Here is a 24,385-nt window from a genome sequence, read left to right as displayed (position 1 = left end):
TATATATATATAATTATTAAATCATAATAATATAAGTATAAGGGTTGAATTTTAACTTTTAAAATTCTAGGGGTTGGAACTAAAGTTTTAACTTAACTTTACTTGTTCCAAAACTTGAGGGCAAGTTTTGTAAACTTTCAAAACTTTTCATTTCTTGTAACTTATGAGTTTAATAGAGTAATAAAATGAGGACTTTTCATTTTTCCTAACTCTTGTGTTCTTTTAATGGTTTTTAATCCAAGAGACTTTTGGTTTTCCATAACTTGAGGACAAGTTATGGACTCCATTAAAACACATTATGATCATGAATTAATCTACCACATAGGTTACAAATAATTCCTATGATCATCTAAACATCATAAGAACAAGAATATGAATATGAACACTTTCAAGAATCAAAATCACATTTAATCTTTGTAATTTTGATAACTAGTTGTTGTAAATGAGTTAGAAAAGACATTACACCTTCTAAAACAAGTTTTCAAGTACCAAAACATTTTAGGGTAATGATTCTAATCCATTTCCAGCAACTCAAGTCGAAATTCTGCACTCTGTCGACCCTACTCGCCGAGTGCATAAACCTACTCGCCGAGTAGGTTGAAGATACACATGAACTCGACGAGTCCTCCCCATGGACTCGCCGAGTCCATCAGTCAGACAGCAGAAATTTCGACTTTCTTCAACTTTTAAGCACAAATAACAAACAAACAAGCCTAGGCTCTGATACCACTGATGGGTTTTGAGCATTCTAACACTTCCTAAGTGTACATGCAACCCTAATAACCTTGTATCTATGTTTGTCTAATTATCATGCAAAGTTGAATTCCAAGGTTATATTCCTATCTTGCATACATGGGGAACAATTTTAACTTGAATCATAGATAGAATAACTTACCTTGTTGTTGCTTGTGTTCCTTGAAACCTTGTGAGCCTAGCACCCCAAGTGTGATGCCTCAAATGCTTCACACAACACCAAATGCTCTTGGAAAGACTCTTGAGATAACACACACTTCTCAAAATCGGCCAAGCCCTCTAGTTTCTTAGTGTAGCCGATTTTGGTGGAGAATATGATTCTTATATAGTGTTGACACATCTAGGGTTACACCATGTAAACCCTAATGTGTCATGACTCTTCATTTCCATGACCCATGGGTTTGTAACTCCCATGGAGCATCCATGGAGCATCCTATGGGTAGAACCCAACTTGATAATCCATGGAGCCTCTTAGCCCACTATACAAGATATGGATGATTTACATAATCAACCCATATATTTAATTAGTTATCCTTTGATCACTTAATTAATTCCAAATTAATTCTTTGATCAACTAATCAAATAATATTATTAATATATTAGAACTTATAATATATTAATAATCTCCAAGTGTTATTTCTCTCATTTAGTCTATCCAATTGCATGGTGCCATGCAACCCAAATGGACCATGCCGGGTCGGGTCAAGTACAAGCCCGAAATAGTTATGGACTTAGACACCTTATCCAACAAATGCATGCGTTGAGGTTTTGGCATAATGGCTGAACTAGAGTCGGATTGTTCTGTGTAGTTTTAGTAATTAAGAATTAAGTTTAAATTTGCTTTAGGGCAAGCAAAGCCTAAGTGTGGGGTATTTTGATATTGCCATATTTATACTTATTTTTAGGCAGTATTTAAGTACATTTTTATTAATAAATTGATAATATGTTTAGAATAATGATACTTATGAGTTTAAATTGTTATTTTTAGTCAATACAAAGGATTTTCAAAGAAAGGGACCAAAGGTGACAAAATGGGGAACATGGGAGGCTTAGAAGACAAGAAAATAATAAATTCACGATAAGAGCTAAATTCACGACGTGGCGATGAAGCCCACGACGTGGCATGTGTGTTCCAGAAGATAAACATCGCGACGCGGAGGATTTCCTTGAAGGATACGGATTGCTTGAAGCCCACGACGTGGCGCAACCTGGCCACGACGTGGAGCGAGTTTTCAAGGATTATATAAGTTCTCCTGATTATTACGAAAAGAGAGACTTTTGGCAGAAGAAAAAGAGTTCCAGGAGACGAATAAGAACGAAAGAAAGGTTCTGGAAGAGGGTTTTCAACACCAAAAGAAGTAAAGGTTTATTTTTAGAACATGTCTTTTATTAGTTTTAGCTGTGTTAGTTTAATTACTATGATGAGCAGCCGAATCTAGCTACTCTTGTTTAGCTAGATGAAGCTTTAAACTTATGAATAGTTATATGATTATGGATTGAGCTTAGTTGGTAAAAATTTGCTTGTGTTTGATTTGTATGACCTAGCATGTTAAAATTTGTTATCTAATTGCTTAATTGCATGTTCTGTGTAGCTTAGTGACCATTAAACTGCATGAACTTGTTTACCTAATAATTTAGTGAACATTGAATTGTTAGAGCTATGATTGACCAATCTTAGTTAATAATTAGAATAAATAAAGTTTAGCCGTGCTAGAGAACGTGAATTGTGATCATAATTGCGTTTACACAACAAATCTTACATAGTATATTTACATTTATAATTAGTTCTGTGTTTAATTATGTGTGAACATACATGGTTTGACATGAATTAGTTAAGTATTGGTAAGATAGAACTAAATTACTAATATAATTAAAAACCAACTTAGTAATCCGTAATTGTTAGCTAGCTATAAGGGAGAAGTGGATTCAAACTAAACAAGAGTGTGTTTTTATTTATTGAATTTGATTTAAGTTCATCTGATCTTGTAAAACCAGATAAAACCCCTTATTAAATTTGTTAAATAAATTAGGTTAATTTAATAGTAAGTAAATTAATTAGAACACCGTTCCCTGTTATCGACACCCGACTTACCCAAGCTATACTGTAATCTGACTAGGTATACTGCCTATAAGTGCATAGATAATTAAGTTTGTTAGGTTATAAATATTAAAATTAGTGGGTACTTTTGTGCACATCATTGAACCAGGGTTGGATCTTCTAATTTCCTCTCCATAAGACCAGACCTTAGCATAATGCTCAATCAAGGTACCTTCAATAATATTCATAGCATACTGTTTGGCTCTTCTGCATTAGCTAATACTGCATTCAATACCAAATTTCTTGATGACCTCCAATCTTAGTTGCCTAATTGTCAGTTTTTGTCTATGCAAAATCTCCTTGGTGTAGTGGCTACCAATCCATCGGTAATTGACATTTGAACCCAGTTTGTAGTTCCTAGCACATTGATGCTCGCTTTTTAGAGATTTGATTTGAAAACTATGTTTTGTACTCATCCAACTTTCCCACAGCCTAAAAAAACAAGCACCTTTACAACACAATACTAGAAGCCTCTTACTGTCATTCTTTTCAAACCATAGTTGATAGCCATTCTTAACAGCATAATTACATAACATGCTCTTAAGTTGTTTTGGATTCTCAAATCTCATGCCTAAAATTGGTATTTGCTTCTTACAGTGTATCTGAGGATTAAAGATAGGATGTCCCTTAAGAACATCAATGTCCAATTCCTCAACATTATCCATTTGGGTCTCAACATTTTTCTCTTCTCCACCTTCTAGGCATAACTTTTTCAGAAACTCATCGTCCTTGGTCTTGTTTAAAGGGGTACAATAATCCCTATCGATTTCATCTTCCAAACCAACATCAAACATATAGGCAGGGATTCCTTGTGAAGGTTCTTTGTCATCCCCCTAGATCACTGAACCACTTTCATCACTTTCTTCATCGAACCAGTCCTCAAATCCTTCCTAAATATGATCTAAATACAGGTCTATTATCCTTTCTGGTGCTTGATAATCAACATCAATAAAATTTTGATAATCCATTTCGTTGGCTGTTACGCTATGAGCATTTGTCATAGTTTGATCACGTGCTGAGTAATAAAGTTTCTCAAAAGGTTCTCGGACAAACCTTTCTAGAAATTCACAACACCCATGTAAATCCATTCCAGAGAAATCATGATCAGTAAACATGAACGTATCACCTCCGGTATATCTATGTAGGTGTCTCGTAAAAACACTGTTATAATGCAAACGCACTTTCAAGAAAATAGGGTTTCGGTTCGCCATGAACTTTCAATTGAGCTACAAAGGAACCCTAGATGAGAGAAAACTTACTGAACTGGGAGAGAAAAGCCCTAAAATCTTGAGCACTTCTACACGATTTTGATAAATGACTCGAGTAAAGCCTTTTCTGAACAGTTATACGAAGGCAAAGTTGATATGTCATTGATGACGTGTCATTTAATTAAAGAAATCGGAAGTCTAAAGGCCACGTCACATTTAATTATCGGGCGACCGGCTCACATGATATAAATTTTAAGTAATTTGTCATTTTAATGGGGCTAGAGGTACGAAAATTAGTTGAAAGACCTTTTAAAACCAAATGAAAAACATTATTGTGCTTCTATGTCAATAACCCTTTACTTATCTTAGAAAACTTTTTAGAAGTTTTGGTTATAAATTCAAATCATCAACATAGCATAAGGGCATCTCCAACCCTGCACTAAAAAACTACTTTTACATTATAATGTTCTAACCCTACACTATACCTAACACTATATATAGTATTGTATTTTAGTATAACACTATATATAGTGCTAGATTTTAATACAACACTAAATATAGTATTGAATAAAGAACAACATATCTAGAATATTTCTTTTAATGTAAATATAGTGTAATAGGTTGGAAGACTTTAGTGTTTATACTATCTTTTACACTATAATTATAGGTATAATGTAAAATTAATGGTTTGAGAAAGTCTAAAAATACAAAGTCAAGATCTCAAACCCCACGCAACATCTTAATCAACTTAAGACCGCGTTTATAAGTCATTATTGCCTATAAGGCTATAACCAAACACTTATGAATCACTCGCATATAAAATCAATATGGAATGCCATGAATCATATTTTGTTAGATGTTAGATATTAGATATGAAAAATGAAACCACTACGTGTGAACTAAATAAAAAAATTTCTCACGACCAAAATCCACAATATTTATATGTTATAGCTTACAGACCTTTCTACTCAAAGAATAACTCGGGAAATCAGCTTTAAACTCAACATGCATCCACAAAGAACCAAATCATAAAACCCTAAATCCCACACCAAAATCCAAATCTTAACTTTTGGGATTTTGATTTTATGCCGAAAATGCCCTTAGTTCATTTTGGAAACTACCCTTGATAGTTGACATGATAACCTCCTATTTTATCCTACTTTGATAGCTGCTTCAAATCTGAATGCTCAAAACAGGTTTTAGGCAACGACTCAAAGACAAGCTTTTCTACCCAAGGGTATTTACGTCATTTCCCTTGGAGGGTATGGAAAAGCTTCTAGGAACAACTTGAGGTGGAAGTGGAAGAGGAGATGCAGAAATAGACGTTAGCATAGCCCGTTTATTTGGTGGAGAGATTTCTTGATTCTTGGAATACAAAGGCGCCGAATGTCTACTCAAATTAATACCAGAAATAGCAACCGACTTTGAAAAGGGTAAATTACCCGGCGGCCTTGGAAGCTCATGAAGCTCACTTATTTTGGGCGAAGATATCGGCGGCGGTGAGGCACTCCGAGACGGCTGAGACACCGGAATCCGTGATGGCGGTTGTGGAAGCTCGGAGGTAATCGGGCCGCTAGTGGACGCGATTTTGAATGAAAATTGTTTACTTGGCGGTAATGGACCGGAATAGGATTGTCTTTTGACTATGTTACTCTCGGCTTTGGTTTGGGAGTCTGAAAATCTTCCGGTAGAAGGGGCTGGGGCAGGTAGTTGGGTGGCGGAATAACCGGAATTGGAATCGGTTTCCACTGGAATTGGCTGGAATGGAATGGAATGAGAAATGGAGGAGGAGGAGGAGGAGGTGGAGGGTTTTGAAATTGGATTCCGGGTGTCTACAGTGGGAGGAGGAAGGACATAAGAGTAAAACTTCCTTGGGGGTTGTGTTCCTTTTGGTTTTTCTGATGTGTCGATTTTATCTGGGAATAGTGGGGCGGAATAGCTGCTTACTCTAGTTTGCCTTCCAAAAAGCTGCTCCCCTTTATGTTTATTCCGATTCATCTGCAGAAAAGCGACTATGGAATTAGGAATTAGCCGGAAATGGAATTCAATTCCATTCCGGTATTTTGGCTGCAAAGGAGTATGGAATTCATAGAATGTTACCAGTCATGGAATTTGACTTTTCTTTCATAAAGTCGTATAATTTAATTAACATCGGCTGTCATTTGTATGAATGACTAAAATACCCTCTCTAAACCATATTATTAACCTTGCAGTTATGTAGTATGTTGTTTTTATGGATATGGTCCCTGAAAGTGTTGAAAATTTTGTCAATTGTAGGAATTTAATGCCCAAAGGACCAAAGGTGTGACAAAAATACTTTTCAGGGACCACATCCGTCAAAATAAACAAACCACAGGGTTTATTTTTGAATTATGTAATATTTTGTTTGGTATTTCTTTCGTATATGTGTGTAATTTATCTTTCACCTAAAAACAGTTTTAAAAAGATTTCCGTCGTAAAAAGTGTAATTTATATATGTTTATAAATATTTAAATAAATTTCGATTCAATAAAGGGGATTTTGTCATTTGTGATCGCTTACATTCCAAACAGAACTATACAAAGGAATGGGAAATTCAAGTAATTTATAATCTTCTAATTCCTTCAAATTTCATTTTCTTTTAAAAGATTCCAACTTCTAAATGGAAAAAAATTAAATGTTTGAAGGAGAATTAAAATAGAAATATATATAATATCCTTACTTCTGAATCTTCTAGATATGGAACATCCACTTGGTCCAGCTGGAAAATAGCACATGTTATACGGATATAAAATTATTAAAATTAATTTAAGGACAAAAAAAAAATAATAATAATAATAATAATAAAATACCTCCATTGGATTTGGGGAGCTGCCATCATCATCATCAAGCAGCTGTTTCTTTTGTTTGTTATAATCAAAACTCAATTCTCCATCATCTGTGCTTTCATATCCTCCACTCATTGGTTCACCTTCACCTTCACCTCCTGTCATTTGGTAATCAATTCGATGTTTTTCTGCAACATTTCTTATGGAAGGTTCCACTGCTTCTAGAACTTTAAGTCCCTTGCGAAAAAAATTCAACTGCTTCCAACAATTACAAAGTAAAAAAAAAATGTTTATTTTAAAAAACAAATAAACGTTATACAATTAAGGATATATATGGCTAGATTAAATTGCAGCATATGAACATAGTTCATGCCTTTTCGAATGTATACTAAGATACTATATGTATTTCAAATAGTCAAAAGAAAGTTTATGTAACATTTAAAAAAAAAAAAAAAAAAAAATTGTTTTTACAAATATAATAAATTAAATACCATGAAATATCAAAAAGTAGATTTATAATACAAACAAGAGTTGGTTGTTTTTGGAAAATAGCAAAAAGCAGTTTAAAAAGTTTTGTAGAGTATAAAAAACAGGGCTTTTGACATAAAAGTCCTTAAGTTTGGCAAGTTTTGCCACTTTAGTCCCTGTGACTATTTTTTGTTCGTTAATGCCCAATGTTTGCCAAGTTTTTTTCATTTTTGCCCTTGCTACCTATAATAGCAGGTTTCTAGGGACAAAACCGACAAAATTTGACAAACTTAAGGACTTTCATATCAAATTTGAAAAACATAGGTAGGGTAAAAACTAAAAACATAAAAGATTTGTAAAAAGGACAAAAATGAAAAAACTTGGCAAATTTTGGACATTAGCGAACAAAAAAATCGTCATAGGAACAAAACTTGACAAACTTAAGGACTTTTATGTCAAAAGCCCAAAAAAATATTATTGTTATTGAAGATTCTATTAATAAAAGTAATTTATAATTAGAATACATCATTCCATTCCATCAAGGGACGAAAACACACACACACACACACTAGTCCTCATTGATTGAAAATCAGTCCAGGTCACCATTCTATTCCTATGTGGCAAACAAACAAATTTTTTTCATTCCATTGTAATCCTCCATTCCATTCCCTTTTCAATTACTACATACCAAGCACTACCTAAGGCTCAATCCCCAAGTCGCCTTTAGGCCTAACAGATCCTACTCCTAATTGGCCTTTTCTAAAAAAATAATTGGACCAAAACAAAGCCATTGGGCCTAATGGGCTTCAAACATATCTGGGCAAGGCCCATTTTTTACATATCTAACAAAAAGGTCAGAAATAGTGTAACCTGTGCAGCATGATGACGAGCAGCTTGTGTTAAAAGACTTCGACATTGTCCTTCTTTAAGAGATTTCACCCTAAAAACACAAAGTCTAGTCACTTCATCAAATTCCTCTTGAGCTTCTCTTAATTTTTGTTCAACTTTTCCATTTCTCTGTTTCCCTTTCTCTTTATGTTGTGCCATCATGTATTCATAAACCTCCCTGTAGATTTTGGAACTCGGTCAACAAAAGTCAACTCCAATGACCATGTTTAGAAAATACCAAAAGCAAAACTTACCTTTTTTCATCACATTGAAGTTTCATTTCCTCCACTTTCCTTAGTTCACTAAGGAGAGACTCTGATGGGTTAGTAATTGTCACAACCACATCAGATCGCTGACATGGAAAGATGAATGAGTCACTAATTTGTAAGAATGTTGTTTCTTTTTTGTTTTTTCTTTTGGGCTTTTGACATAAAAGTCCTTAAGTTTGTCAAGTTTTGTTGGTTTTCTCCCTGTGATGATTTTTTTGTTCGTTAATGTCCAAAATTTGCCATGTTTTTTTCATTTTTGTTCTTGTTACAAATCTTTTATGTTTTTATCCTAAGTATGTTTTTCAAATTTGACATGAAAGTCCTTAAGTTTGTCAAACTTTGGGCATTAACGAACAAAAAATCGTCACAGGGACTAAAGCGACAAAACTTGCCAAACTTAAGGACTTTTATGTTAAAAGCCCTTTTCTTTTTCTTTCTTTTTGTTTTCTCCATTAGGTTCTGTATGGGTAAAGTGGCTGAATAGGTAATATACATAAAGTTTGTTTCTTTTCTAAACTAGATAACCCTTCTAAATGAGACAAAATGACAATGTTACCCAATTTTTTACACTATCCATCAAGTTTAACGAGAGAGAAGTCAGTTGGAAAAAAGAAGGATAAACAACTAAATGACTGGTGTCTTGATACATTAAGCTAGGTTTTTTTGGTTAACCCATTAAGTCATTCTCCCTAGATTAAGTCAAAAAGAAACAACCATGTTTAGCTGTCTAGATTAAGTGCTTAACCCATTAAGTAAAAAGAAGAAACAACCCTAAGACAACATGCTTACATAAGTATCAGCAATTTTCTGAAGTTCCAATTGCATATCCCCTAAAGTTGATAACATTTTTCCTGTATGCAAGGAACATATGTCAATAAAGTTCATACACAACACCTTGCAAAAGGACAAAAATGTAATTAGTAATTACCACTTTCATCATCAGCATCTGCACCAGTTTTCCCCAGCAAACAGCTCCCCATTTCATTTAGTGACTCCGAAAATTCTAAAAACAAGAATTCATGGAGACATTTACATGTTTATATTAATCAAAAGAATTTTATGTATTGGTGCAAATTATGTAAATGTATTACAGGTTATTGGTCTTGAAGGACATATTGTAGAAGGATAATTAGAGGTTAAGAATCAATAACTTCTAAGAGCTTCTATTTTGTTTGATGATTGATTAAACCAATAAGAAGAAAGTGAAACTCTTACCGTATATACTATTTGCTGTTGCAGCTGCTGCAGATAATAAACCATCATAGCAGTTTCTCATATCTTGCATATCCTGGAAAAAAAAGGAAAACATAAGTATAGAAGAAGGAAAACACTAGAGAACATGAGTTCTAGCATATGGCATATCCTCTTTGGGGCGATTCCTAGCAGCATTGATTCTGCTCATCAATGGCAACTTCAAAAATTTAATTTGCAAGATTGAGGACCTTGGGGATTTAAAGCTAAAAAAGACCCTTCTTAATCTGTTGAACTGTGTGTTCTTAGTGTATAATTGTTGAGAGTAGTGTAAATGTGTAATACAGTACGAATCAGGTTTCAGGGATATAGTTCGAATCAAAGATGAAAAAAAGGTACTGCGAGGTTAATTGACATCAAACCCTAACTGATACGTTTGATTTATACTAGAGAGTTGAAGTTTATAAGAAATAAGCGCACATTAATGGATTCAAAATCAGAAGCGATAGATAGAAAGCATCCAGGAGCACAAACCCTACCTTGGAAGCCTGAGCAAGCTCATCTATATGGGCGGAAGGCTGATGATCCCTCACCTCCTTCACATCGCTCTTCTGTAACGATAATTTCCGCCCGAGCTTCCCCAGTGATGACTTCATTTGTCCTATATGTAATGAATCAAAACACTAAACCGATATAGATGTCTTCAGCGAGATTAAACGTTTAAGGAATTGTAAACCAATTCCGATTTGTGCGAAACGATCGGCAAGTGGGTGCTTGCTAATTTCAACAACATTCAAGTGAGGAGGAAGCAAAGTTGAAGATTTGATGGGTTACGGCAGAAGGAAGTTGTTGGCATGGTGGGTTAATTAATTTGTGGGTTGAACTTTGACCATGTTCAAGCTTCAACAAATGGCGATTCGCAAATCTCCAATCAGTGATCCAGACACATTTGATTTTGACTAATATAATACCTAGAAATACCAAAACCTACCATTTTCTTCCCATATGCATTCATGGTTTTCAAATGTCTTTACTTTGCTTTTCGTGTGTTGAGTGTTAACCACGGTCACGAAACTTACCAACTCGTCAGCTTAAAAAACATGAATGGTAATTAAGCAATGGGCTCTATAATTTGTCAAAAATCAAAATGGACTTAATTGATGTTCAAGGGTGGAGTTGATTTTTTCCATTTTAAAATACATTAGATACCTAAGAGAGAGCATTTGGTTAGCTGATTCTTTTGAAGGGTTTTGGAATTCATCAAGTAATATGATGGATTAGAATTTAAGGAATTATATTTTATCTTGTTACTTGATGCTAAGCGGCTCCCCGAATGTATGATAGCGCTTGAAGGAATCCCTCTTCCAAGGTTCATGTGAAAAGTCATGTTGCAAAATAGATGGACACTAGGTTATGAAGTACTATTGATGTGTTACCCTAATATTGCTCTCTGATGTCTAAATTACTACTATCGAGATGTTGCTTAATTAGGAAGAAAAACCTTACATTTCCTTTGGTTGAGCTCACTTTTATAGGCTTCTTAGGAAAAGTTGGATCAGCCTCTTACCCAGTTCTTTGTATAGTTCGGATAAGAACAATTATTTGTTTCGTACTTTCTTATGTTTGTTTATTGCGGATATATATACCTTGCACTTTTTTCGGGATTCACTCGTTCTGAGGTTTTTTCCTAGCATATATTGCCATCAACATGTAGTTAATTGTTGCGTTTGTGAAGATTACTCTCGGTTGTTGCGTTTTAGTGTACCATGTCGGTATTTACTTGCTTGGCCGACCTAGCCACACCATTAAATCCCCCAATCATTCGTCGATTAGTCACATCTATCGGTTTAGATTATGATTATTTCTGGTAATGGAAGTGTCGCTCACGAGCTAGTTGCAGTTTTCATTAAATTCAGTCAGCCAGCGGTTAGTCACATCCATCAGTTGATTATACTGCCTAATTAATGTTTAACTGATCCTTATCTTTATATATTGGATATGGAGATTTTGGAACCTTCTTTGTTTTGTACTTTCCGCTTTGAAAAATCTTTTTTTGTCATTGCCCTTGACATATCATGTGTGTTTTCCAACGTTGACAGTTTTACTTTAGATCGATATGTCGATGGATATTATTTGTCTGATGTGTATGTTGTTTTGCTACCTTCTCCTTCAACCTCGATTCTTAAACCTTTGGCAAGTAAGGTGGGGTTTTATCTGAGGCATCTCGTTTGTGGGTTAAGGCTTCCTCCCAACTCTTTTTTTCTTGAGGTCTTATGTTTATATGGCATCCATTTGATACAATTATGTCATAATGTTGTTTCGGAATTCATTGTTTTTGAGGTATTTTGTGTGTCTTATCATATTCCTTTGAATGTATTGTTATTTTGGTACTTTTACCGTTTGAAAATGTATGGTGATTGGGAAACCTAGTGAGATAAATAAGGTTTCAATCACACAATAACTTAATGATAATAAACCGTATATCTAAAACCTGCAAAAAAAAAAAAAACAATTGTTATCATCAACACAAATATATCATATCTATAAGACAATCTACCCAATCTCATCGATGCTCACATATTGATCCTATACAAAAACCTTACGAGATTTATACGGTAGGATCAGTGTGAACAATGAGCTGACTATGCTGCTTTGGTGATTCCTTGGTAGAAGGCAAGGATCAAGAAAGGCAACAAATGAGAGGAATGGAGTACTCGTATGAACCTCTGTTCATTAGCACCATAAGACAATTAAATCAGGGATGGTCATCTATACTCTGCTACATGACTTAGACATGTCTAGTAGTGGTCTGACCCCAAGGTATTATTGAACATAGTTATACCCTCAGACGCACACTATCCATCCATCTGGATGGCTCAAACATACCTAGCAGTGGTCTTGATGTAGGTGTATCCTATCTGGTAGTCTATGAAGCTCATTCGATCACTTTGGAAATACTGACACACGAAGCTCGTCTGATCACTTCGTAAATGATGACACACGAAACACATCAAAAGAAAAGGGAGAATACTAATATAGCAATCATGTATGTGAAACGTACCCCACCGATCATCAACAGGGAAAAAGGAGGGGGATACTTATATGGCACTCATGTACCTGAAACGCACCCCATTGATCATCAAAAATCATCGAACAAAGTTCTACTCTCCTTTCCCATCTCACACATACCCTTAATATGATGTTACCCATTATTCGAGGTTAATTGAACTATGCATCTCTTTTAAGTCTTAGGGTATAACTAAACAGTATTGTAATATAATCATCCCAAAATTCCTGCATATGTAATATCTTTACAATACAGGGTAAATCTAACATCTCTTCAACTTAACTCAAACTAAGAATCCTTCATAAGTCTTAGCTCATCACTAGGCAAGACTACAATACTTAATATCAACTACCGAACCAACTTTGTTTAGGCAACACTATCCTAATTTAGTGTATAACTTTAACACAGGGTATTAGGTACTAATATACATTTACTTTCTCAAAAATAACAATAATAGTATATATACATCTTGACACATATAGAACTATATATGTTCGCACATAGTATATCATTAATTATACATCTAACATATTCCAGTAAATAAGCATATAATTCACATATAAACATTCAACAGACATTTAGTACTTTTCATAATACTTGTATTAAAATCATGTTCATGAAAGTAATTATGTAATCACTTGGCTAAGGTGGAAGATCCTTGGGAAAGCTAGCTCCTATGCTAATACTTCAACTTATCCCTTTCCAACATCCTAAATATGAATATTACTATGCTTTAGTATCTGTTCGTATTTATATGGATTTTATAATTATTCCTTAGATTCCTTAACAATCATAATGAATACATCGAGATCTATCAAATAAGGTACAACCAGGTAAAATCATATCGGAGGTAGGATCCATTTGATATATATAATATATACTGTTTAGAAAATCCACTTTAAACACCTCACTAGATCTAGCCTAGACCTCACTCTTGTAAGTAGATCAGTTAGTATTATGAGAACACGTATCCGGAAGATTGTCACGACGTGACAATAGTTTGGTCACGATGTGAGAATGGTTGTTCAGGCCCAAGCCCATAATTTTAGGGTTTCTCTCTTATTTAAGCATCTTACCCCAAGGATTAGGTTACCCTATTCAGCTTCCAACCCTCTATCATGAAACCCTAGCCTCCCTTTGAGAGTTTTGGTTCAGTTTGGTACTTGTGGTACACTTTGAAGGAGAAGAAGAAGGTTTTGGAGCAAAGATCAAGAAAACCACTCTACTCCACCCTTGGAATCATTATTTGGACCATTTGTAAGACTTAAAGCTTTTACCTTTATGATTACTCCCTTTTAGATCTAGCTTTCTTTGTATGTTTTACTCCATTAAAGGAGTTTGTATGTTAGAATGAGATCAAGTTTGCAACTTTATGCCTCATCAAGGTCCCTTGAGCCTTATATCATTCAGATCTGGAATATGGTTGCATTTTTTGGAGCTTTGCATGATTTTTAGATCATATTCTTTTCTTTTAACCTAGTTTGGGTAAAGGACATGCATGGTTCATGCATGTCCATAAAGTTGACATTTTTATAAGCCTTTAGAACCCTTATAAGCTTTTTGGAAAGTTGAAGTTGAAGGCTTAATGGATTAAGGACTCAATTCATATTGATGTTTCTCAACCGGTGGTCACAACGTGGCATGGAGAGTGTCACAGGGTGACGGTGGTGGCTTTCTCGATTATTTTGTCTAGATGTGTTCACGACATGACCAAGGAGGGTCCACTCGTGGTGTCTGTTGTTTGAGTTGTCCGTGACTGAGTTGGCTAATTTGGAGTGTGGCCGGGTTGGAATCAGGTCGGGTGCATTCTCACGACGTGACCATGGGCTAGTCGAGTTGTTAGCTGTTGATTTCATCAGCATCTTCTCATTATACTAAGTAGGATGCTAGCTACCTTTGTGACTCTTGGATTGGTATGATGGGTTGGGCGCGTTGTATGTTGGGTTGGGCCCATTTGTATGTTGGGCTAGGCCCGTTGTATGTTGGGATGGGCCCGTTTGTATATTGGGATTGGCCCGTTTATATGATGGGTTGGGCCCGTTTATATGTTGGGATGGCTCCGTATGTATGATGGGTAGGCCCCGATATGAGGGTGGGGCATGATATGTAGGCGGGGCCCAATGTGTATGGTATGTGGTATTTTGAGGAACTTCAATAAGCTTTGTGCTTACTGTTTTATGGTTTAAACATTTTCAGGTACTACCAGTTCGAAAGGGAAGGACCCGGTTTGACTGCACAACATCCCCTATTGACTCTTCCGTACTGATTGTTATTATTTTAATCTGATGTTCGAAATATATTTTACTTGGATTGGTTTTAGAAAAAATGGTTGTATGAATTTGATGGTTTAAAAATGAGAATTTTGTCAGTATTTTTGGAATGTTACACTTTCCACGTGGCTTGCTCTCGGGTCGCCACGTCATCGCACACATGTATTTTTTGAAATCATCGAAAGGCCATAAATTTCGTGTACGAGCTCGATTTTTGACGTTCTTTATATCCACACATAACTAATTTCGGGTAATAGAACTTTCCTTTAGGTCTCAACAACTAATTTTCACTCTATTTTAAATTCACATTTTTATAGGAAATGCATTGTTAAAGTTTATGGGTTTTGAGCATAACAACAATTCCTAAGTGTGCACGCAACCCTAGTGCTTTGGATCTAGGTTTTCTCTAATTGAACATGCAAAGTTTAAAACAAAATAAGAAACCCTAGGAGAGGTTTACTATTTTTAAAATTCATATAAAACTAGGGTTGGATTACATACCTTAATTGTTATATTGTAATAACAATGAATCCATTGTAGATCTTGAAGCTTGAGAACTTAGTGTCACAAATGTAACACCTCTAATGGCTCACAAACACACAATTCAAGAGGATGATATGAGAGAGGAGGAGGTGAAATTTTCGGCTCTATCTTCAATCAAAGAGTGGCCAAAAATCATAGCCCTAAGGGTTTTTTATATAGTGCACCAAGGATGTTGTGGATTAACTCTAATTTCAAATATGGTAATTATCCACTTCCTTTAATTATCCATATATGATAAGATATTCTAGAAACTCTAGAATAATCTTACATATATCATCACAAAACCGTCCACCCTTCTCTAGGAAGGTTATGGATCTTTTGCTCAACTATTAAACAATTGCACTTTTAGTCCCTACACTATCAATTAATTCCTTTAATCCTGTAACGACCCAATTTTCACGACTAAAAATTTCTTTTAAAACATTACTAAAACCATATTTATAAAAACCGTTTCATAAGTCGTAACATAATTTCATAGTATTAATTCAAATCATAAACTTATTATCATAGTAAAACATCCCAGGCTAGCTGACTATGGTGTGTGCACTGCAACCTCTCCGAGCTCCTCCTTTGAGAACTGAGTACCTGAAACCAAAAACTGAAACTGTAAGCACGAAGCTTAGTGAGCTCTCCCAAACTACCACATACCATACAAACATATAAAGCACATACTGGGCCTTGCCCACTGCATCGGACCGAGGTTTGGACTAACTGAGGCCTTGCCCCCTGCATCGGACCGAAGTCCAGAAACTGACTGGGACCTTGTCCCCTGCATCGGACCGAAGTCCGGACTAACTGCATCGGACCGAAGTCTGGAACTAACTCAACATAACATAGCATAAACATATCAACTAGCATGAACACATATACTACATACTACATTGGGCCGTAGCCCGAAACACATAACACATAAATCATGTCTGAGCCACAAAGGCATCAAACATACTAACTACTGCATCGGACCGAAGTCCGGAAACTACTGCTAACTAAACGGGTCGGCATTGTGGCCTTAGACCCGTTCTTACTGGAAGGAAACTCACCTGTACTGCTGGAGTTTTTGCTGATACCCTTTTGACTGCTATCAGACACTCTCGAACTGCTACTCCAAAAACTCCCCGATCTACTAATACCAAATATAACACTTAGTCTAACTGTCCTCTAAAATTCAACTAAGTCAACTCTGTCAAAGTCAAAGTCCTCGTCAAAGTCAACCTTCCAGGTTGACCCTACTCGCCGAGTCAGCCTACTGACTCGCCTAGTTCATAAGCTCAAAAACCCTCTCCTTCGCGACTTGACTCGCCGAGTCAGCCCATGACTCGCCGAGTCTACTGATTTCCAAGTTATGTCCTGTCCAACTCACTGAGTCTCCACTCAACTCACTGGTCCGAGTCTTAACTAGAAGGGCTTGGGGTTTCGCGACTTGACTCGCCGAGTCCAAGGCAATCTTCAACAGACTCGCCGAGTTGTTCATCCAACTCGTCGAGTTCATCTCCATCTTCATACTACTCGCCAAGTCCACTCGAAGGACTCGCTGAGTCTATTCAGTCCTTCATACATTCAGGGGCTTTTTGAGTCATGTAGGGACTCTAAACTATAGATCCATTCTTCCAAAGCCTATTCCTCACGTAAAGTTGCAAACTTTACGTGTAGCTAAGGAGTTCTAGGCCCAAAACACTCCAAACTAGGGTTTAAGGCAACCATGCTTCACTTACACCCCCAAGACTGATACTTTATGACTCTCTAGACCAAAATACACTTAGATCTAAAGTAGCAACTTTAGATCTGGGCTCTAACTCGAAATGGTTCTTAAACATGGCATAAAAACCCCAAATCTCACAACCAAGGGAAAACTATATTCAAAAGAGTGAAGGTAACGACTTATTACCTTCAAATGCTCTGGAAAGGCCCTCAAACTCTAGATCTACTGCAAATCCTTGAATCCCCAATGGCTTTCCTTCCTTCCTTCTTCTTCAAATCACCCAAAAATGGCAAGAAACTTGAACGAGCAATAATGGAGGCTTAGGGTTTTGGGTTCTGGATGAAAGAGGCTATAAGGAACCCTAATGGAGAGAATAAGATGCATAAATAGTGCCCAAAGTCCCGGATTTAGGGTTTCCCTCTTCAGACCGGACTCGCCGAGTCCATGAGGCCGACTCGCCGAGTTGGTCACTTACCCGATCCCCCGGTTCCTGCTCCGACCTGTCGAGTTCCTCCTTGGACTCGACGAGTTGACCCATTTGACTTAGGGTTTTCTTTCCTTTCTTGTCTTTCTGATTCTGGGTGTTACAAATCCCAAAATCAAATCCAAATTAATTTCTGATTAAATGTTAACTAATAACATGATTACTAATTAATATGTTATTTTCATAACATATTAATAAATCATTAATTCCAATTTATTAATCAATTAATAAATTATTCCTCTTCCTCGAATAATCATCCTGTCTAGTTGCACGTGTGAAGGCAACCCAAAAGTACCATGCCACTATCAATTCAAGTACATACCGATTATAGTTATGGGCTTAGACATCCAATTCAACAGTCTCCCACTTGGATAAGTCTAATAACTATAGTTGCAAGTATGACTTCAAAAACTGATAAGCAATCGTAGCTCTCATAACTTTTATCAAACTATGACCTAGTCAGTTGCGTGTCCAAAGATAAAGGATCATATAATCCTCCATTCTGCAAGATATCATGTGAAAAAATGACATGGAACAAAATCATTCTCACTGTCCAACAATTTGTTTCCCGATTTCTAATTTGTAATGACAAAGAACTTAATCGAACACATCAATTCAGTCCTAACCGAGCCCGACGCATAAATCAACACCAAATCATCGAGGGCCCCAAGATATCGCTTTTCCCCCTTAAGGCAAAAGGAACAGATAAAATTTGACTCATATGCTTGTACTATTTACTCATCAAATCATGCACAACAATATGTTTTATAACACCAAGTTACTGATGCGTTTACGCATTATCAATGCATAACCAACTCGTAAACAACAACTCATATATCTCGGTTTAAAGATTATACGATATTATCGTCTCAAAATTACTCGTGATAAATTCCATGAAGTGATTCACTGAGTGTGGGTTTAATCCAATACTTAAATCCCTATTTCAAAAGTACTCATGAATATTGCAGCAAACCATTACTATGTCTAAACACTTAGACAATCTCCAATCCAATTCATGACAACCTTAATTCCCTACTTACTTCCAACGTATGATCGACCATGGATGTTTTGAATAATCCAATTATTCATGAAGTAAAACATGCGAAAGAAACACAAAGATAAACAATTGACAAAAGATAGTAAATGACACTCATAAATAAATCTCGATTATTTAATCATCAAATGTCAATTACGTTTATTTGTTACAAGTTTTTAAATAACTATCTAATCTCTAAAACTAATATCATCCTTTAAACCAATGCTCTTTGCATGTTGAACATGCTTAATCCTACTTAGACCCTTTGTGAGGGGATCTGCAGAATTCTCCAATGATGATACCCTCTTAACAACGAGGCTTCCTTCTTCTACATGATGTCTGATAAAGTGATATTTTCTGTCGATATGTCTTGATCTACCATGATCTCTTGGTTCCTTGGTCATGGCAACTGCTCCTTCATTATCACAGAAAATTTCCATTGGCTCCTTAATAGTTGGCACTACTCCAAGATCTCCAATGAAGTTCTTGTTGGGTTTTGAGCATTCTAACACTCCTATGGTGTACATGCAACCCTAGAAACCTTGGGTCTATGTTTGACTAAGATACATGCAAAATGATTTTCCAAGGTTCATAATCCTATCTAGCATACATGGGGATCTTTTATTCTAATAATTAGTAAGAATTACATACCTCTTTGTAGACTGGATTCCTTTGAAATCTTGTGAGCCTAGCATCTCAAGTGTGATGCCTCAAATGCTTCACACAACACCAAGTACACTTGGAATAAACTCTTAAGAGAATAAGAACACTTAGTATTTCAGCTAGCCCTCTTTTGTTCACTCTAGTGGCCGAAATAGTGAAGAATAGCTTCTTTATATAGTATGTTACAATTAGGGTTACACCATGTAAACCCTAATTGTCATGACCTTTCATTTCCATGACCCATGGGTTATGTAACCCCCATGGAGCATCTTATGGGTTTAACCCAACTTGATAATCCATGGAGCCTTGGCCCACTATATAAGTTATGGATGATTGACACAATCAACCCATATATTTAATTAGTCTTCTTTTGATCACATAATTAATTCTAAATTAATTATTGATCAATACTAACTAAATATTATTATTCTTATTATTAATATATTAGAATTTATAATATATTAATAAACCATAAGTGTCTTATTTCTCTCATTTAGTCTATCCAAGTGCATGATGCCATGCAACCCAAATGGACCATGTCGGGTCGGGTCAAGTACATACCAAATATAGTTATCGACTTAGACAATATATCTAACAGTTTCCCACTTGGATAAGTCTAATAACTATAGTTGCAAGTATGACTTCAGGAACCGATCAACAGTCGTAGCTCTTTCAAGGTCTCTCGGAACTGAGAAGATGATGGTGTGCCATTTTAGATAAGCGATCATATAATCCTCTGTTCTAGATATCAGCCGGACAAACACATGGAACAATGTCTTTCTATTGTCTAGTAGTTGTTTCCCGATTTCCGATTTGTTTGACATAAAGCTTAATTGAACACATCAATTTAGTTCTGACCGGGCCTGGTACATGGATCAAAACAAAATCATCTAGGGGCCCAGATATCGCTTCTAATCCAAGAAGGAACAAATAAACTTCGACTCATATGTTTGCTCTACTACTTGTTGAATTACACACAAAGGTACGTTTTATAACATCGAGTTACAAATGCGTTTTCGTACAATCAATGGATAACCAACTCATAGGTAACAAATCATATGTCTAGGTTTGAAGACTTATATGATATTACCGTCTCATGATCACTCGAGATAAATTCCATGAAGTGATACCAGTGAGCGTGGGTTGAATCCAATACTCAAAACTTATGAGCACTCATGAGTGTTGTAGCCCCCTTTGTCCAACATCTTGGACCTCTACAAACCAACCCATGACAGTCTTGATTCATATGTACTTCCAACATATGATTGACTATGGAGAATTTGAATAATATGATATATATACCATAACATAATTATTCTGGAAGTCAAAACATGCAAAAAGAAATACTAGTAAATGATTGACAAGAGATAGCAACAATTTACTCATAAATAAAAACTTTTATTTATCATCAAATGTCAATTACATTTTACATATTTCAAAATTATCTAGCTTCTAAAAACTAATATCATCTCTTAGCCCTATGCTCCTAGCATGCTGAAGATGATTAACCCTACTCAGTCCCTTCGTGAGGGGATCTGTCGGGTTCTCATATGATGATACCCTCTTTTCCATGAGAATTCCTTTTTCTATTCGATGTTTGATGAAATGATATTTTTTGTCGATGTGTCTGGATCTCCCGTGATTCCTTGGTTCCTTTGCTAAGGCAAATGCACTTTCACTGTCACGGAAAATTTCCATGGGCTTCTTAATAGCTGGTACAACTCCAAGGTCTCCGATGAAGTTCCTTAGCCATATAGCTTCCTTTTCTGCTTCACTTGCTGCTATATACTCTGATTCACAAGTGGAATCAGCCACTGTGTGTTGTTTGGAACTTTTCCAAGTAATTGCCCCTCCATTTAGGGTGAAGACCCAACCCGACTGAGACCGGAAATTATACCTATCAGTCTGAAAGCTAGCATCACTATACCCTGCTACTTTCAAGTCATCACTCCCACCAAGGGTAAGGACCCAGTCCTTAGTCCTTCGCAGGTACTTGAGAATATTCTTTACTGCAGTCTAGTGAGCCTTGCTAGGATTACTCTGATATCTGCTAGCCATGCTTAAAGCAAAAGCAACATCAGGACGAGTACAAGTCATATCATACATGATCGAGCCTACAACGGAAGCATATGGGACTCGACTCATCTCAACTATCTCTTCATCTGTACTCGGGCTCTGAGTTTTACTCAATCTAGCATTACACTGAATAGGTAAATCTCCTTTCTTGGAATTTTCCATACTAAACCTCTTCAGCACTTTGTCCAAGTAGGTACTCTGACTAAGTCCAATTAGTCTTTTACTCTTGTTTCTCGAAATCTTTATCCCAATGATATAGGCAGCTTCTCCTAGGTCTTTCATAGCGAAACACTTCCCAAGCTAGGATTTCACTTCCTGCAAGGTTGGGATGTCATTTCCTATGAGCAGTATGTCATCCACATACAGTACCAAAAAGCTAACTATACTCCCACTAGCCTTGACATATATACAAGATTCATCTTCACATCTCAAAAGCCAAACTCTTTGACTTTCTCATCGAAGCAAAGATTCCATTTGCGAGGTGCTTGTTTCAATCCATATATGGATTTTTCAAGCTTACACACCCTATTAGGGTATTCTGTACTTACAAAACCCTCTGGCTGAACCATGTAAACATCCTCAGCCAACTTTCAATTAAGGAAAGCGGTTTTGACATCCATTTGCCATATTTCATAGTCATGAAATGCAACAATGGCTAACAGAACCCTAATAGACTTAATCTTGGCCACTGGTGCAAAGGTCTCATCATAATCAACTCCCGGAGTTTGAGAATAACCCTCTGCAACCAGTCATGCCTTATAAGTGTGTACATTACCATCCATGTCGGTATTCTTCTTGAAAATCCATTTGCACCCTACTGTCTTACGACCTGGTACATTGTCAACCAAGTTCCAAACTTGATTCTCATAGATGGATTGTATCTCGCTATCCATAGCCTCTTTCCATTTAGCAGACTCAGGGCCTGCCATGGTTTCCGTGTAGCTGTTGGGCTCTTCCAGATTTATCAATGTATTATCACTGATAAGGGTATCACCTTCTGTAGTAATATGGAAACCATAATGATGCTCAGGTGCATTCCTAACTCAGGTGGAACACCTCAGAGGTATGGACTCTTCAGTCAGCTCAACAGGAGTTTCCTCCTCAGGTTGAGGGCTTGGGTTTGAGGTTCCTTCACCGCTTGACTCTTGAATTTCTTCAAGTTCAACTTGCCTCCCACTGTCTCCTTGGCTTATGATTTCTCTCTCTCGAAAGACTCCTCTTCTTGCTACAAAGACCACATTGTTACTGGGTCTGTAGAAGATATAACCAAAAGATTTATTTGGGAAGTCGATGAAAATACACCTCTCACTTCGAGGTTCGAGCTTGTCATGAGTCTCGCGTATCACGAAAGCCTCACAACCCCAAACCTTGATGTGGTATAGATTTGGAACTTTTCTAGTCCACATCTCGTGAGGTGTTTTGGCAACCTTCTTTGTAGGGACTAGGTTAAGGATATGGGCGGCAGTCTCTAAGGCATACCCCCAAAATGAGATTGGTAGCGAAACTCGACTCATCATGGAACGAACCATGTCCAACAAGGTTCGATTGTGCCTCTCAGCTACACCATTCAACTATGGAGTTCTGGGAGGTGTCAATTGTGAGACTATCCCACATTCCTTAAGATAGTCAAGGAACTCGGTACTAAGATACTCACCACCTCGATCGGATCGAAGCATCTTAATGTTCCTGCCCAACAGATTCTCCACTTCTTGCTTAAACTCTTTGAATTTATCGAAGGTTTCCGACTTATGTTTGATTAAGTAGTCATATCCATATCTACTAAAATCATCAATAAAAGTCACATAAAAGCGATTAGCATCTCTAGTGGCGGTTCTGAAGGGTCCACACACATCTGTGTGTATGAGATCCAACAAACCTTCACCCCTAGCACAAGTTCCAGTAAAAGGTGACTTTGTCATTTTGCCAAGTAGACAAGATTCACAACTATCATCCAACTTTAGGTCGAATGATTCCAAGACTCCATCCTTTTGGAGTTGGCCTATGCGTTTCTTGCTTACATGTCCAAGATGACAATGCCATAAAGATGCTTTATCTAAGCTTGTGGAAGAATTGATACACAATACATTATTTCCTAAGTTATCTACAACAGATACAGTTTCATACACACCATCACAAGGTAATGCTTTAAAATAAAGAACACTATTATAGAAAGCATCAATACCACCACTTTTATTATCAAAATAAAAGGTGAACCCTCGTTTATACAATGCATGAAAGAAAATAACATTTCTTGCCATTTCTGGTGAATAACAACATTTATTCAAGTCTAATGTAAACCCACTATCTAGTAACAAGGAATAAACTCCAATCTTGGTGACAGGTGAAACTTTCCTATTCGCCATGATTAGGTTTATCTTTCCATGCTCCAAATCCTCACTTCTTCTTAGTCCCTGCAAATTAGAACATATGTGAATTCCACAACCTGTATTAAGGACCCAAGACTTAGAATGAGGTGAGTTATTAGACAATATAGTGTATATACCTACATGGTTGGGTTTTAATTTCCCATCCTTCAAATCTTGCTGGTACTTTGGGCAGTTTCGCTTCCAGTGCGACTTTTCATGGCAATAGAAGCATTCAGCCTCATTAGGGTTAGCAGAAGGAGTGACAAAACCTTTCTTGGTTTTGCTTGAAGAGGAGCCTTCAAAGGGCTTACCCTTGGTACCCTTAGAAGGGTTCTTTCTCTTCTTACCTTTGCCATGCCCGATTGCCAAGACATTGGCCGCAGTAGGAGTAGGAGGAGTAGTAACACCCGACTTACCTTTAAGACTACTTTCTGCAGTCTTTAAGAGTCCTTGAAGTTTTCTAAGTGTAACTTCTTCCTTATTCATGTGGTATGTCATT

At 36.5% G+C, this 24,385-nt stretch overlaps 1 protein-coding gene across 1 annotated transcript; it reads right to left on the bottom strand.

The window, feature by feature from the left end:
• Positions 1 to 4,932: 4,932 nt before the first annotated feature.
• LOC145093527 (uncharacterized protein At2g33490-like) lies at positions 4,933 to 10,703 on the bottom strand. The gene is made up of 9 exons (XM_079031674.1): positions 10,222 to 10,703; positions 9,707 to 9,779; positions 9,420 to 9,494; positions 9,281 to 9,342; positions 8,477 to 8,574; positions 8,205 to 8,400; positions 6,891 to 7,121; positions 6,761 to 6,799; positions 4,933 to 6,057 (listed from the first exon to the last, which is right to left on the bottom strand). Exons 1-9 carry the CDS (start codon positions 10,336 to 10,338, stop codon positions 5,287 to 5,289), a joined length of 1,662 nt encoding a protein of 553 aa, XP_078887800.1. The 5' UTR covers positions 10,339 to 10,703; the 3' UTR covers positions 4,933 to 5,286.
• Positions 10,704 to 24,385: the final 13,682 nt, after the last annotated feature.

Source organism: Lactuca serriola, chromosome 3 (genome assembly GCF_051521515.1).
Source record: "Lactuca serriola cultivar US96UC23 chromosome 3, Lser_US96UC23_V15, whole genome shotgun sequence".
In the NCBI taxonomy this organism is placed as follows: domain Eukaryota; kingdom Viridiplantae; phylum Streptophyta; class Magnoliopsida; order Asterales; family Asteraceae; genus Lactuca; species Lactuca serriola.
This window is presented reverse-complemented; position numbering and strand designations above follow the sequence as displayed.